At 47.1% G+C, this 15,693-nt stretch overlaps 1 protein-coding gene across 8 annotated transcripts in view; it reads left to right on the forward strand.

Annotated features, from left to right (window-relative positions):
* Positions 1-15,693, forward strand: part of LOC149122227 (uncharacterized) — a 90,074-nt gene that overhangs the window by 50,133 nt on the left and 24,248 nt on the right. Inside the window, exons 4-5 of one of the 8 annotated variants that reach the window (XM_089312967.1) lie at positions 9,258-9,356; positions 9,959-10,027. The exons of 6 other annotated variants lie outside the window; for them this stretch is intronic. In XM_089312967.1, the coding sequence (XP_089169093.1) occupies positions 9,258-9,356; positions 9,959-10,012 (153 nt within the window). In that variant the 3' untranslated portion in view covers positions 10,013-10,027. Of the gene's footprint in view, positions 1-9,257; positions 9,357-9,958; positions 10,028-15,693 lie in introns of those variants that run through there. One more of the 8 variants, XR_016220405.1, reaches the window with a different exon arrangement.

Consider the following 15,693-nt stretch of genomic DNA (forward strand, 5'->3'; position numbering starts at 1 on the left):
TGGGCAGTGCTTTCCCTGTGGGTAACCATAGCAAGTGTCCACATCGCGAGCCTGCTCTGGGGAAGTGAGCTGGTTGCCCTCTACCCAGGGAGAAATTCTGGCTTCTCGTTCCCCTTTCCTGAGTCCTTGTTAGTTAAATAGCCTAGCTCAAGTATGTACCTCTCAGGTGACGATCTTCTCCCAGCTCCGCTGCTTTCCCAAGCCTGCCTCATCCCACAGATGTGACCTGCTTCACCCAGTAGACAGCCAGCCCTACACCAGCCTCCAGGCTCCATGGGCCCAATCGTACCGAGCCCCAGAAATTAACGGTAAGCACGGGAATGCAAATACAGCCAAGATGATCAGTATGAGCTGTTGGCTATGCTCTGCCCAATGGGCCAGGAGGGAAGCTGAAAGTTGGTGTCTTGTCCACTGATGAAGGCCAAGTGGGGAAAGCCTGGACCCTTGGATCATCATGCGGAGGAGAGCTACCCTCGAAAGTCTGCCCCTCCCATGTCTGACTTTCCCCAAGAGAGAACAGCATCTGTCTTGTTGCACCCCTGCGATTGTAGGGTTCATTTATTCCTGCATTCTGAAGAAGTCCAGGCAGTTTGGGTGTGAAACAATCTTCTTGAATGCTTTGTGAAATGACCTTGTGAAAACAGACTTGGTAGTTGAAGGAGAGCCCCATCTACAGATCTGGAATGTGTTTAAGAGCCACAGTAGGGGCCAGTGCTGTGGCATAGTGGGTAAAGCCTACACCTGTGGCGCCGGCATCCCATATGGGCACTGGTTCTAGTCCCAGCTGCTCTACTTCCAATCCAGCTCTCTGCTATAGTTTGAGAAGGCAGTGGAAGATGGCCCAAGTCCTTGGGCCCCTGTACCCATGTGGGAGACCCAGAAGAAGCTCCTGGCTTCAGATCGGCATGGCTCTGGCCGTTGCGGCCAACTGTGGAGTGAGCCAGCAGATAGAAGACCTCCCCTTGTGTAACTCTGACTTTCAAGTAAATTATTTTTTTAAAGGGTCACAGTGGTCATCTTTGAGAACCTGCACCAGCAGTCACATTGACATGAACCTTCAGATGAACGGGGCTGTTTCATGTCGGGGCACAAACGTAATCTTAGCTTCAAGGTCATAACTGCAGTCCTGCCTTAGGTTCTGTGGTCATCCCCATTCCTGCACTTGGGATGCTAAAGGCTAGCGTCTCCCATTTGATGTGACATCGTGGGACTCGTCTGTTCTGAGATGGCCTTGCTGACAGAGCTGTTACGCCTGTGGTCTGTACATGAGGAGTTCTGGTCCTGGCGCTGCCTTCTCTTCTCATCTTGCTGATGTCCAGGACTCTAGTGGATGCTATTCCGCCTGTTGCTGTTAGAAGACAAGAATCAAACACAGTCAACCCTAACCAAGGGAGCCTACAGTGCTGCTCTGTGCCCTGCTTCCAGGAACACGCAGATGGCGAGGGGACCAGATGCACTGACCACATTTCTCTGGGTTGAAGATGTCCAGAAAATTGCAAGCCACATTTTATGTGTTTTCTTTCTCTCTTATGTTCCTCCTCAATTATTTCTGTTGGCTAACATTCGGGCTTTCTACTTCTGGAATGTTTTCCCTCGGGCATCTGGGGCTTTGCTCCTGGGATAGTTTTGGCTTCGTCTCTCGAGGGACGTCTTGTCTGCTGGGAGGAGAGGCCTGCACAGCGTCAGCAGGGTCGGCTTTGAACTCCCTGCCTCGCTGGCATTGGGGTTTACCACGCCAACACTGCTGTCTCTTCCTTTCGTGTTGAAGTCTCCTCACGTCTTAGCTGTCACCACCAGAGTCCAGATCGGGCTCCCTGGCCTGTGGCTGTTCTGGCTTCGTCACAGTCTCTGTCCCGCCCATGTCCAACTGACTCACTAAGGCTGAGGTCCCACCTGTCGTGACTTTGGAAGGAGACAGCAAAAGCGAGTCTGAAACACGCGGATGCCTTGGTGACCGAGTTCAGTTGAGAGGCTGAAAGCGGTGCCAGGGTATTGCAGAGTGCCCGTAGAAAATGAAACTAACAGAACAATTTATTTTGATGCAGAAGTATCAGGGGTCTTGAAGAAGTTCATGAAAAATGCCCATGTGTGGTGCTGTGGCTAAATTATCACTTAGGAGCCCTGCATCCCACATCAGGCTGAGCGGGTTAAAGTTCCAGCTCCACTTTTAATTCCAGCTTCCTGTTACTATGCACCCTGGGAGACAGCAGGTGATGATTCAAGCAATTGGGTCCTTGCCACCTACTTGGGAGACTTGGATTGAGTTCCCGGCTGTAGCTCCCAGCTTTGGTCTGGCCCAGCCCTGGCTTTTGTGGGTGTTGCAAGGTGGATGGGGAGATCTATCTGTGTCTATCTGAACCAGTGAATGGGAGACCTATCTGTGTGCCTTCCTCTGTGCCTTGCAAATAAGTAAATGAATAAATTTACAAGAGAAACACCTGTACATGGACTTCAAAAATTTCTTACATCAAGATACACATCTTAATTCTATTTTCGGAAACCTTTTTGAAGTGTACTTTAAGGACTGTATTTGGGACCAGCTAAGCCCTGCCTCTGTTATGCAGTGTTTCGAGGCAGGGGATTCACAACCCTGGGAAATGCTGTAAAGCTACTCAAAGTATGGGCGGACTTGACACCTGGCCTTCACTGAGGAGAGACTATGCCTCTTCCCAACAATAACTTTTCACTGTCCCTAACTCCCATTTCTTTTTTATTTTTTATAATTATTTATTTGTTGGGAGGCAGAGATAGATTCAGAGACAAAGATAAGAAATTTCAAATCTGCTGTTTCACTTCCAAATTGCACCAACAGCTAGGGCTGGGCCAGGCCGAAGTCAGGAGCCTGGAACTCAATGCAGGTCTCCCACGTGGGTGGCAGGGACTCAAATCCATGCGCCATTACCTGCTGCCTCCCAGGATATGCGTTAGCAGGAAGCTGGAATTGGAAGCAGAGCTGAGACTGGAATGCAGACACTCCCATAGGGGATGAGGGCATCCCAAGGGGCACCTTAGTTGTTGCACCAAACACCTGTCCTTTCGTGCGTTTTCCTGTTCATCTGTCATGCTGTAGACTCTCTGAGAGTGTACATGACCTGGTTTGTTTCTATTTATTGCTTCAGGACACTGTATCGTGAGACAAACCTCAACAGTTTATCCAACCCCAGGCAAGAACAGACCATCACAGAATCACATGTTAGAGGGGGATTAGATCCCCAAGGTGGCGAGGAAGTAAAAAGTCACACAGAATTCTTGGAAAGCTGTAAGGAAGATGTCCTGTTGGAAACCAAGAGGGAGCCAGTTTTCTTGTGCTTTCTAAACAGATGAGCACCAGCTGAAGAGGTTGGCTGGTATGTTGGGACAGTGCTATTCCGAAAATGTCGTCTTAAATACCACAGTCACACTTCGGGGAATGGCAGCCTTGCCTTGCCCAGTACTGGGGCATTTTCTCATTGAAGGCAAAGCAGGCAACATTGCCCCCAATCATAATCCCAGTGGCAAACTCAGTTCCCACTGTTGGATGCCTAACTTTGGGTGACATGGCTCCATGCAGCTCCTTGAAGAGAAGTTGCTGTCAGCCCCCACTGTCGAGAGATAAGGAGGTCTCTGGCCTGTGTGGTCAGACTTCAGCAGCGAGGACAGCAGAAGGGACTCAACAGCAGGTGCTCGACCAGGAGACAAAAGCCCCAACTGCTGGCTGAGTCTTCCTCCTTACGGAGCCTCCTGGGCTGCACATGGGCTTTATTAAGGCTCCTTGGGAGAGAATCCAGCATCTCCGGTTGGCTACCCTGGGGTTGAAGGTCTCCATGAACTCAGTGGAAGAGCTGTTAGCGTTTGCCCACTCGGGAGGTGAACTGAAGAGTACCTGCTCCTAACATCTAGGGCCATCAGGGAGGGCTGTGGGCGCAAGACCCTCACCACCATCTGAACGGACGCTGTGTGAAGGCAGCAGCAGGATGCCATCTGCATTATGGTCCCCCCCGCCCCCCGTAATTGTCAAGGTGAAACAGCAAGGTTTCGTTGAAGGAGTGTGTGCTGTTAAGTTACTCTAAGTGGCTTTGGTGATTTCCATCACAGCCAGTGTGATCACTTTAATTCTTCTGGCCGGGGTTTTTTGCAAGTGGAAGCCCTGAACTGCTGTCGACAGCCATTTCTACAGGTTTCTGGTAGGACTTGCATGGAAGAAACCTTGTTGGAGTGTCTAAGGATGTCTCGGCTACGTGTGGGCAGAGTAAGCAGGAGGTCCAGTGAGTTGTATCTTCCAGACTTTGTCCCAAGAAGGGGTTCCAGTGAGACTGGCTTGCCTGCAGCAGTGGGATCTGGACCCTGACCAGGACCTATTGCCGTCTCTCTGGTAGAGAAAACAGACACAAGCGAATAGCCAGTGAGCTTTGAGCATTTGACAGACCAGTAGCGCGGTTGCCCTGTGGCTTCAGGCTCACCCATATCTGGCAATGCCAGTGACCAAGTTTGTGGGGAAGAATCTCATATTTAGGGAAACCAAAAAGCTTATTCATGTCTTGGGAGATCCCAAGTCTTGTTCTGAATTGCTTCTAAATTTGGATGAATGTGGTGAAAACCAGAACAACTCACTGTGTCTCTCCCTCCCCGCTGTGGCTTAGTGGTTAGGAAGGGAGAGGAAGATGGTAGATAGGCAGTGGTGTTGGTTGTGGACCGGCCTAAGGCCCACTGCGGGGCTGGCCCGCTCCAGGCTTGGGATAAGCAGCCCTGCTTGCACAGAATGCAAATGAAATGTGTTCTGAGATCATCCTCGAGGTCAGGACCCTTCCTGGAGTGTCTTTCTGTTGACAGCTGTGCCTCTGCATTTTGGACTGTGGTGCACAAAATGAGCCATGTGCTTTTGAGTAATCCCTCTGCTGATAGGTTTCTGATGAGCAGTGTGGACCTGCAGTAGGGGTGTCTGAGCTGGCCAAGGCGTGTGTAGACTGTTGGCTGATGCCAAGATGCAGAAGAGGGTGATGATAATGGCTGAGTACTGGTTGTGCACTACCTGCCTTGCTTTAGCAATGCCTGCAGGGATGCTGTGGGTTCGGGATTATTTTGATCTCATTGAACAGATGGCAGTAGAGAAGCCTAGTAAGCACCGTGCCCAAACTCGGAGCAAGAGGGTGGCAGAGGCGAGATTTGAATGCAGGTTGCTGGTGGCAAAGAAGGCTTTCTGAAACTTGAGTGATGGTCTGTTGATTTTTTGTGTTGATTGCATTAAACTCTTTTCTGCAGTGCTTTGAGAAACTGAAGCTGTCTTAAAAAGCTACATGTGCTAAGTGTTTTAAAGTTATTGGAAAACAAGTGTGTAACCTAACCAACCATTCAGAATTTTCATAAACTTACTGTACAATAAAATGTTCCAATTTGGAATTAAGCAAATGAAAATAAATATTCAGTGTGATTCCCAGAACTGTTAGCTCCACACTATCTGTTCAGCGGGTTGAACATTCTCAGCTGTTTGTGTGCCTAAGAGTTTTATTGAATTAGCCTGCAGCCTTTGGTGTTCTGATTGATGCTAGGGATTCCTGCCCAACTGTGCTCTGCTCCGAGAACTGACAAAAGATGACACACACACACACACAAATGAGAGGAGTCTCCTGTGAAAAGACTATAATGGAAAACTTGGTGTGGCCAAATATTATTTAAAAAATTCTTAAGATAAATTTATTTATTTGAAAGGCAGAGTTACAGAGAGAGAGGGAGAGATTTTCCATCATTGGGCTCACCCCCCAAATGGCTGCAATGGCTAGGGCTGGGCCAAGGCTAAGCCAGCCGACAAGGAACTTCTTCCAAGCTTCCCACGTGGGTGCAGGGACCCAAGGACTTGAGCCACCTTCTGCTGCTTTCCCAGGAGCATCAGCAGGGAGCTGGACTGGAAGTCAAGCAGCCAGTACTGAAACCTGTGTTCATATGGGATGCCGGTGTTGCAGGTGATGGCTTAACCTGCTGTATGACAATGCTGGCCCTGCTAATTATTTGTAATAAAGACTATGCAGACAGTGAAACTTCTTCTTAAACTTGGACATGTCATCTTTTGGTGCATCTATGTTTAATACCACCTACTCCAAGTCAATGTGAAATGTAGTCTACATCTTTCACAAAACATCCAGAAAAGTAAAATGGATGTGTGTTTCACACCAAGTTCATGTTTTCCTTTTTTTAAAAAAAGATGTATTTATTTGAAGGGCAGTTGCAGAATGAGAGGAGAGGCACAGAATGAAACCTTCCATCCGCTGGCTCACTCCCTAAGTGGCCTTTGTGTCTGCTGACGCCTGGCCCCTGCTCTCCCTCTGCCTTGGCTATGAGCATGCTAATGTCGTGAGAACGTGCTGCTCCCTGTCCGGGCGCTGCTGTGCGAGCAAACGTTTCCTTCCGTGGCTCGGAGGCCAGCGAGCTGATTGGGAACACGCATGATTGCTGGTTTACGTTGGGCTTATTGGCAACAGAGGCTGGGCGAGATAGGAGAGCGGGCTACTCCTGGTGTGGAGGTGGCTCCCACATCTGCTTCCCATTAGGAGCCCTGAGGAGGGAAGATTGGGAAATTAGCTGAGTTGTGGAATCACAAAGTCCCCTCTTAGTATGGGGGATTATAAATGATTGCCTTTGAAAACGAAGGCTGACTTCTGGTGCTCTGGGTACCTTATATTTTCCGAGGTGGTTTGGCACTGAATGGGAGCGGTGCCCTGTGTGACCCCGGTGGGTGAAGGCGCTGGTTTACTCTGCCTGCCTCTGGAGTCCAGGTCAAGCTCTCGGGGCACAGAGGGTGCAGTCACCCTGGGGTCATCACCCCTGTGTTCCCAGGCCTCTGGGACCCAGAGCAGCCAAGGGTGTTAGACACATGGGTGGGTTTGCGTTGAACAGGCACCAGGCAGGTCTAATGGCCTTACCCGTTCCGAGGGAACATTGCAGGATAGGTCTGCACGAACAGAGCGTGTTCAAGAACTTTTTTTTTTTTTTTTTTTTACAGGCAGAGTGGACAGTGAAAGAGAGACAGAGAAAGGTCTTCCTTTGCCGTTGGTTCACCCTCCAATGGCCGCCACGGCTGGCGCACTGTGTCCGGCGCACTGCGCTGATCCGATGGCAGGAGCCAGGTGCTTATCCTGGTCTCCCATGGGGTGCAGGGCCCAAGCACTTGGGCCATCCTCCACTGCACTCGCTGGCCACAGCAGAGAGCTAGCCTGGAAGAGGGGCAACCGGGACAGGATCCGGTGCCCGACTGGGACTAGAACTCCATGTGCCGGTGCTGCTAGGTGGAGGATTAGCCTAGTGAGCTGCGGCACCGGCCGAGAACTCTCTTGACTGTCTTTGTCATCATGGTAGCTTTTGGCCTCTTCTGAGGTCTGCCTTGTGATCTGAAGAGGACCTTTGTCTCTGAGTGGCTCTTCTGCCTGTCCTCGTCCCCATCATTAGTTTAATTGTCCCCCTCGTCCTTTGCCATGTGGAGGTGAGAACTTGGGAGCAGAGACCTGGTTATGGTCTCAGCTCCTGGGCCAGCAGTCGCTCACGATGGGGTTGATGGGATTGACTGAGCGAATCAAGGAAGCGCTGGGGGTACTTCGGGCAGCTGCCTGACACACTTGGTTCTTAATGACTTGATTCTGGCCTTGGCACGACAGCCCTGGAGTTGCAGTAGAGAAACCTGACCCTTCCAGAGGTCAACATGACCAGCGTTTTGGGACACGGCTGGGTGAAACCCGGCCTGCTGAAATTAGATGGCGGGTGACCTTCCAGATGGCTTGGCGGGCGGCTTTGAGTAACTGTGATTTGGGGAGCTTGTGCGTTCGCTTGGATCGGCCTCATCAGAGAGTTCCCCAAATAGGGTCAGCGATGGCCCGTTGTGGTCTCAGTTTGCAGGTGAAGGGCTCAATCAGTGCATGCCCTTAATAACGCTCTCATTCCCCGATTGTCTGATTTCCCTCATCAGAGTGCCCCTTGATTATTGATGTTCGAGTTGTTGTAATGAGTCTCTTTGGGTTTGAAGTCTGATCAGTAAATCCCTTGTATTGTTCCGGGAAAGGGGGGTTAAGGTAGAGAGTAGCCTCTTTGTACCGCAAGCAAGTGAAGAGAATGTGTGATCGGAATTATGTCTGTTGGTCCTCTTGGGTGTGGAAGAGGGAGGTGGGTCACTGCGAATGTGAGAACCCATGACAGGTCCTAGCTCGGCTCAGCCCTCCTAAAATACGGATGTCTCCAGTCTGCACCCACAACTCTGAAATGCTGTTGGAAATATCGGCATAGAGGCCGGTGACTCATCAGAACCTTTGCGATTAACAACTCTCTAGCTGAAAAAAAATTTCCAGAGAGGAAAACAAAGGGACGTTTTTGAAATAACCTCGGTGATGTCTGTCTCGGAGTTCCACACCTTTTTATTTGTCAGTGTCACAAGGGGCATGCCTGCCTAACCTTTAGGTAACATTGCTCTATATTTCCTGAGCTGGATACACACTCTACCATGGTCTCTCCTGCTTCCCTGCTTGTCATGATGGTGTTCTTCCAAATTCTAGGAATAATTGATTTATTTTCTTCTCTAATTCAAAATTTCCATGCATTTGGCACCTCTTACTGGCTGTTCCCATTTAAGTTGCAGCAGGATGTGGCCCGCATCTGGAGTTCCGTCTGTGGGCCACGTGGTCATTCCCAGTTCACTCATGGTTGTGTCCATGTGGCTGTCTATGGAGGCCCCTAAGCAGAAGTTTTCCCACAGAAGGAGCCCTGCGTGTGCGTGGCAGTCACTCAGAACTGTGGCGTATTCGGAAACCTTGCTTGCTCAGTTCTGTTCATTCTTCTGATGTCAACTCACAAGAGAACAACATGGAAGAATTTAGCTTGCACTGAAGCTGGCAACAACCTTGGCTGGTGTCGAGATGAACATCCATGTCCACGTTTTAAAGATCAGGAATCTGATGCACAAATGTCCCGGCCAAGCTAGCAAAGGCAGCTGTGGCAGAACTGGGGTCACCCAGGAAGACGCGCTGGAGGAGTAAATTCACGGTTCTGGCAGGGTGTTTATGATCCGTGTACTCTCTGACATCCTCCCCTGAGCTCATTTGATTTGCTGAACAACGGAGCTTAGTTCTTGTACAGGTAGATTACGATTGCAATTACTAAACTGAATGAGAAGGCAGTAAATAATCCAAAGTTCTGGCAGGTTTTAAAATGTTTACATCGTCTAACTTGTGAAATGAAAATAACTTCATCCAAGCTTTGCTAATATTGATAATATTGTTTGGGCTCTTTGACTTTTCCCTAAGGAATTGAATAACCCACTGCTGACTGTGTCAATGTGGGAAGAAAAGACTAGTATTGACATCAAAACAAGAACTCACTTATCTGGGAGAGCTATCAACTTGGTGAGTAGAAAGAGTTCATGGAACACAGGAGTGAAGTCCATTGCCTTCAAGTCTTAAAGAAAATAGAGCCTGCCTAAAACATAATTATCTAAGAGGACTCCTAAGGAGAGCTATTATAAATATATCCTTAATGTTCTACTGAGCATATTCACTTTTTGTATTTATAGGCTGTGTGTTGGGGTTGTCTATAAATTCTCCAGAAAGGAGAACATCGCAGAACAAAATTTCTAAATCCTATTCTGATTTAATAGAAATTCCTACGTCTTATAGCCAGACTTAAGCGTTGATACAGTTCTGAACATTTTGGTTTTAAAATCAGGTACAGTGGTCCCTTGTGATCGGCACTGGGTGGGCTCCAGGACCCCACTGGACATGAGAATCTATAGATGCTCAAGACCCTTAGAGCAGACGGTGTGGGTTTGCCTAGAACCCATGTAATCCTCCCACATACTTTAAATCCATGGCTAGGTGACTCAGAATGCCTTATGCCACCTAAGTGCCATGTCTACAGTAGTTACACTATATTGTTTAGGGAAAAACGTCTGTACCTGTTCAGTACAGCTGCAGGTTTTTTTTTTCAATCCATCGTTCGTTGAACCCAGGGATGTATAGCCGATGGACTGGGAGGCCTGACGTACTTCACCACAACCAGGTAAGCATGAAGTGTCACCTGCAGAGTGTAGTGTGGGCTGATGAGAACCTGAATGTCAGGACTAAGGGAGAAGGGGGAGGATGATGGTCACTGAAAATGCAGTCTTAGACTAACGACTGCTCTGGGCAGGAGACCACCCCTGGCTGCTCTGTCGACTTTGTCATTTAATTGTTTAGGAGTCTGGAATGGAGGAATGGGGAATAAAATACGGTCAGGGCCAACAGTGGGGAATCAAATATAGGAAGAGGCATTAATTATTGGGATGTAGGTATTTCAAAGGAAGACCACCCTTTATCGTCTTGGACCCCTTGGTGTATGCTGAAAAGCAGGAAGAATCGTGCCCTGTGCCTTAGTGATAAGGACATCCATGGGTCAGGGGCAATGTCATCTTTGCGGTCAGGGCAGGGTCCCGGCCCACCGGAGGCCCACACAGTCACTTGTTTCCTGTCTGAGAATGGCTGAATTATCATCCTTAGCCTTTCAAGAAAATTTAACTTGGCTAGGTTTGCTTTGGCAAATCGTCTTGATGTATGTGCGCTAAAGAAAAAAAAAATCACAACCTATTCTGACGAGACGTGGGAGACAGTTCCCAGTGGCCGCTGCTGTTACAGCGTGCGGGAGGCTGAGACTAGGGACTCCACCTCTCCACGTATCAGGGCCTCTTGGGAAGCCCAGGCTATTTGAGAGAAAAGAAAAAAGACAAAACCAACGAACAAAAAGAGCCACGAGCTTGGAAAATGTTGGTCCAAGTGTCCAGGAGAAAGCTTGCTGTGTGAAAGGCCCGTCTGAGCCTGATGGGATGTTTATGTCGCCCACTTCTAAAGCATTGTGTCCGTGTGATGCCACTGTGTGTTCACGTCCAACAGAACCTCCCCCATCCTCCCCTACCGCCTTCGGAAGCATCTCAGGACCCACCCCAGTTTAGAACCCGGCTACGAGATCTCGGGAGGGATAAACGCACTGATCTGAATCACGTGCCCTGTATCCGTCTCCTCACTCTTCAGCTCACATATGCTCCTAACTAAGTACACAGAGCCCTTTTCCAAACCATCTTTGAGCACTGGAAATGGCAACAGGTGACATTCCATTAAGCAGCTGTGGTGGCCCATTACTGCTTCCTTCACTTCCATAGCTCTGCGAGTCATCAAAAGAAGCCCAAGTACAAATGGAAGCTTGCTGCCTGTGTTCTGCAGGCAGCGCGTCCCACGATTCCGGGCATTGCATAGGATGACGGACGACCTCTGCGCATGCTCAGGTAGTCTTGGTTTCTCGACATACTCCCTTGTTCAGAACAGCTACTGAGCGCTGCTCATGCCGGCCAGTGAGCTGGTGTGTTGTAACGGCTTACATGAACAAGGGGTCTTCCAGAAGTCCATGCAAAATGTCTATTGTGAATACGCTATGCTCAGATGGCAAAAAATTTTGACCAAGATAAACGTATGTTTTCATTCCATGAACTTTTGAAAGTGCCGTTGTATTTTAACACTATGTGTATTCTGGCTAAACAATGCTAGATTGCTCCCTCATTCACACACTCACTGTCACCCTATGTTTTTATTATCCTTAGCCCTTGTTAGTATGTGGCATGTGATACGTTCTAATTACTTAAGGCCTGTTTCCCTCGTCATGATATAAGCTCCATGGGGCTAGCAACTTTGATTTTTTATGTTCGTTCAAAAATCTAGAAAGGTACCTGGGAAAAGGCGCTTCCAAATGTTTGCTTAATCCATCAAAGGCTAAATGAAACCATTGGCAGTAAGGAACCTTGTACAGATGGCACTCAAGACCCCTCCTGGTTTTCATTTGGATCCATTAATCAATAGTCATTGCGTTTGCAACTTCCTAGACATGTTACCACCTCTTCTCCAAAAGCATTAGGAATGACAGTGTGTGAAGGCTTGGTGAAAACATCATTCATCATATCTGTGGACTCCTCTGATGTACACATCGGAAACTTCAGGAAGGAGAGCAGATTTGTTTGCTGAAACGGAGTCTTGATAAAGTGATAACCATATGCTTCCCAAAGGCTTCCAAAGTCCTCTGCTGCGATTCGCTAATTGGATTGATAATCCCTACCTTGCTGAGTTCCCATGAAGAACACAAGAGATGAAGTACACGGCAAACTTCTCATTAGGGCATCGGCAGTGAGGAGCGCCCGAGGGCACGCGGCTCAGCTGAGGGAGCAGGGGTAAGGGAGGCAGTCGATAACCTGTGTGAGCCCAGCCTCCGTGCAGTGGGGAGGGAGACTGCTGAGATGAACTGAGGATGGGACGGAGGAAGTAAGCTGGAGACAATAGGTGGGGACAGGAAATCCTATGTGGGTTATTGGGTCTAAAGTCTTACTCTACAGGAAAGAGATACGGGGTATGAGGTCCCCAGAGTTTTTTCTATATTTTTGTTGCTCCCGAAATACTACCGTCTGTTGGCACACTACAGAAATGATTGAGTGGGAGAGAAAGGAATGTTCCTGGTAGATGGGAAGAATGTCTACTGGACAAGTAGCCATGTTGGACTTAGCTAGAACAGAAAAGTGACCTCAACGTGCTTTGCCCATGCTCTGAAAGACTTTAATAAGTATTACAGATTTGGTGAAGACAGCTGATTGAGTAGACACTAAAATTGAAATTTTAAATGTACTCCTTTTTCAAATACAAGGCAGGACCTGATAATCTGAAATATGTAGACTTAACAAAAGATAAAATACCATGCAACTCAGGAGGGAGATAATTGAGTTAAAATGTTCTAATATTTACATATGGTTTCTCAAGGTAGATAGAAATTTCTCATGAAATTTATGTTAATTTTGAGGTTAAATGTTTTTAAGTACAGTCACTAAAAGAAAACATATTAGTTATTCTGTACAGGGAAAATAATTTAACAAGTATAAAATAGCCTTATTGACTAGAATACATATAGCAAGAGTATGTAGAATGTCCAAGGAGATGGAAACAATAATTATAGGAATAAAAATATGTAGTTTTTGTGAAAAAAGACTTTTTTGTGGTCTTAATGCTGTAATCATTTCTTCAATTTTATCATCCTGAAATATTTTAGAATCATAAAAGGAAGGGATTAAATGTACTATTTATTCAATGTTAGAGTTGAACTGGGGTGGTGGATATGAGTTATGGAGAGATGGCTTGGTGGGTATTGCGAGGAAAGTCTGTATAAAGATGGAATGGCTCCATGTGAGGCACGGAGCTTGCAGGATCAAATGTCAGGAAATTCTATGTGGGATGTTGGGTCTAAAGTTGGACTGAATTAACCACATGAACACTCTGTGTACCCTAAGATTCTATACTATTAGTGATAATTTTAAAAAATGTGCTGATGACCATAAAGATGCTACTTTATTTGGTCTTTGCAGGACCACCATCACATAGATACTGTCTCTGCTTTTCAGATGGTGTGGCTTGTATGAGATGTAGCTGAGGTCTTTAATCTAGGATTGCCTTTTTCTCAAATGGGAAATTTGTCATTGTGCCTTCCTGGATGGTGGGATTGGGATCATTGACTCACTATTGTCAAATTCCCAGAGAAAGTTATTCTGTGCCTTAAAATAGTTGTATAGGATATCGTAAATCAACATAAGGAAAGGCTGTGTGTGTAAAATATATAATACATACATGGATATACACAGATACAGGGTTTGATACACACACGGGAAAAATTTCTAGTAAATCCTTGGTCTTCCTATCTGGAAACAAAATAACGTAAGTGGCCAGTGCTGCAGCTCACTAGGCTAATCATCCGCCTGTGGCACTGGTACCCCAAGTTCTAGTCCTCGTTGCTCTTCTTCCAGGCCAGCTCTCTGCTGTGGCATGGGAAGGCAGTGAAGGATGGCCCAAGTGCTTGGGCCCTGCACCCGCATGGGAGACCAGGAGTAAGCACCTGGCTCCTGGCTTCTGATCGGCATAGCGCGCTGGCCGTGGCAGCCATTTGGGAGGTGAACCAATGGAAGGAAGACCTTTCTCTCTCTCTCTCACTGTCTAACTCTGCCTGTCAAAACCAAACCACAAAAGTAACCTAAAAGAAGCCTTATCTTCCCAGAAAAAAATTCTTTAAAAGAATTTTGGGGGTACTTTGGTTTTTCAACTGATTGTTCTTCAATTTACAAAATAGATCTTTATGAATTTTTATGTAGTTCTTTTTTGGCACTCGACCAACATATCATTGCCTTTCTCTCCATTTTTGCATTTAATCTTTTAATTATGTCTGGTGTTTGACCTTGTACAAATTCTGATATTACACTTCTGTATTAACTTGTCTACTAATAAGAGAACTGTGACCTGGGCACACTTCAATTGAAGAGAAAAAAAAAAAAAAAAAAAAACCTAACCTGGAAAATTTCTTTCCACAGATTAGTTGGTGTGTATTGAAATTTTTTTAAAGATTTATTTATTTGAAAGTGAGAAGGAGAGGCAGAGAGAGAGGTCTTCCATCTGCTTGTTCACTGTCCAGTTGGCTGCAACGGTCAGAGCTGCCCCGATCTGAAGCCAGGAGCCAGGAGCTTCTTCTGGGTCTTCGCATGCAGGTACAGGGGCCCAAGCACTTGGGCCATCTTCTTCTGCTTTCCCAGGCCACAGCAGAGAGCTGCATTGGAAGTGGCGCAGCCGGGATCTGAACAAGCGCCCATATGGGATGCTGGCACTGCAGGCGGCAGCTTTACCTGCTACACCACAGTGCTGACCCCTGTGTGTTGACATTTAAAAGGAGAGTGAGGAGTGGGCATCTTTATAAAATTTATTTGAAAGGCAGGGCAAGCAGAAAGATACAGAGATAGATAGTGATAGATATATGGGGGGAGGAGGGGGAAAGGGAGAAGGGGAAGAATGACAATCTTCCATCTACTGACTGATTCCCCAGATGGCTGTAACAACCAGAGCCTGGCCGGCCAAATACAGGAACCCCATCCAGGTCTCGCATTAGGGTGGCTGGGGCTCACATACTTGGACTATTTGTCATTGTTTTTCCAGGTGCGTTAGCAGGAAGCTAGATGAGAAGTGGAGTAGTGGAGAGCAGTCCCAGGAGGAGGCATTTAGTCTGGTAGTTCATACCCCGAATTTCACAGTAGAGCACTTCTTTGCTAGCTCCAGCTCCTGATGGATACAGTTTCTCGATAATCCAGACCCCAAGAGGCAGCGGTGATGGCTCCAGTAATGAAGTTCCTGACACCCATGTGGGAGACCTGGGTTAAGTTTTCAGCTCCCACTTGGCTGGGATCCATTCCTGGTGGTTGCAGGCATTGGGGGAGCAAGCTCTCTCTGCTCTCTCTCTCTGCCGCTAAAATATATATATATATATATATATACACACACATATTATTATTATTATTATTATTATTAACAAAAGGGAGTGTGTGAGGTAGGGGATACATAGAAAGTAGATAAAATGAAAATCGAAAATATCTCTAGTCTGAATTTGCACTACTTTAAAACTTGAGAAACTACTAATGTTGAAAATATTCACCATGATCCTGACCCAGAATAGACAGAAAGCAGCATTCCAATTTGCTCATTGGAGATGCACTTTTTCCAGGATATGTTCCACAGACGTGAGTTTGATGGAACTTTCCTGGGACCAAATTTTCTAGTGAGATTTCCAAGTCAAATTTGATGGCCTTTGGTTGGATTGGGTAAGCTTCAAAGTAAATGGTCCCAATCTGAATTCTTGTCTGAACTGGTT

The sequence above is a fragment of the Oryctolagus cuniculus genome, chromosome 14 (genome assembly GCF_051225735.1).
Source record: "Oryctolagus cuniculus isolate XC-2025 breed Fujian yellow rabbit chromosome 14, ASM5122573v1, whole genome shotgun sequence".
Classification (NCBI taxonomy): domain Eukaryota; kingdom Metazoa; phylum Chordata; class Mammalia; order Lagomorpha; family Leporidae; genus Oryctolagus; species Oryctolagus cuniculus.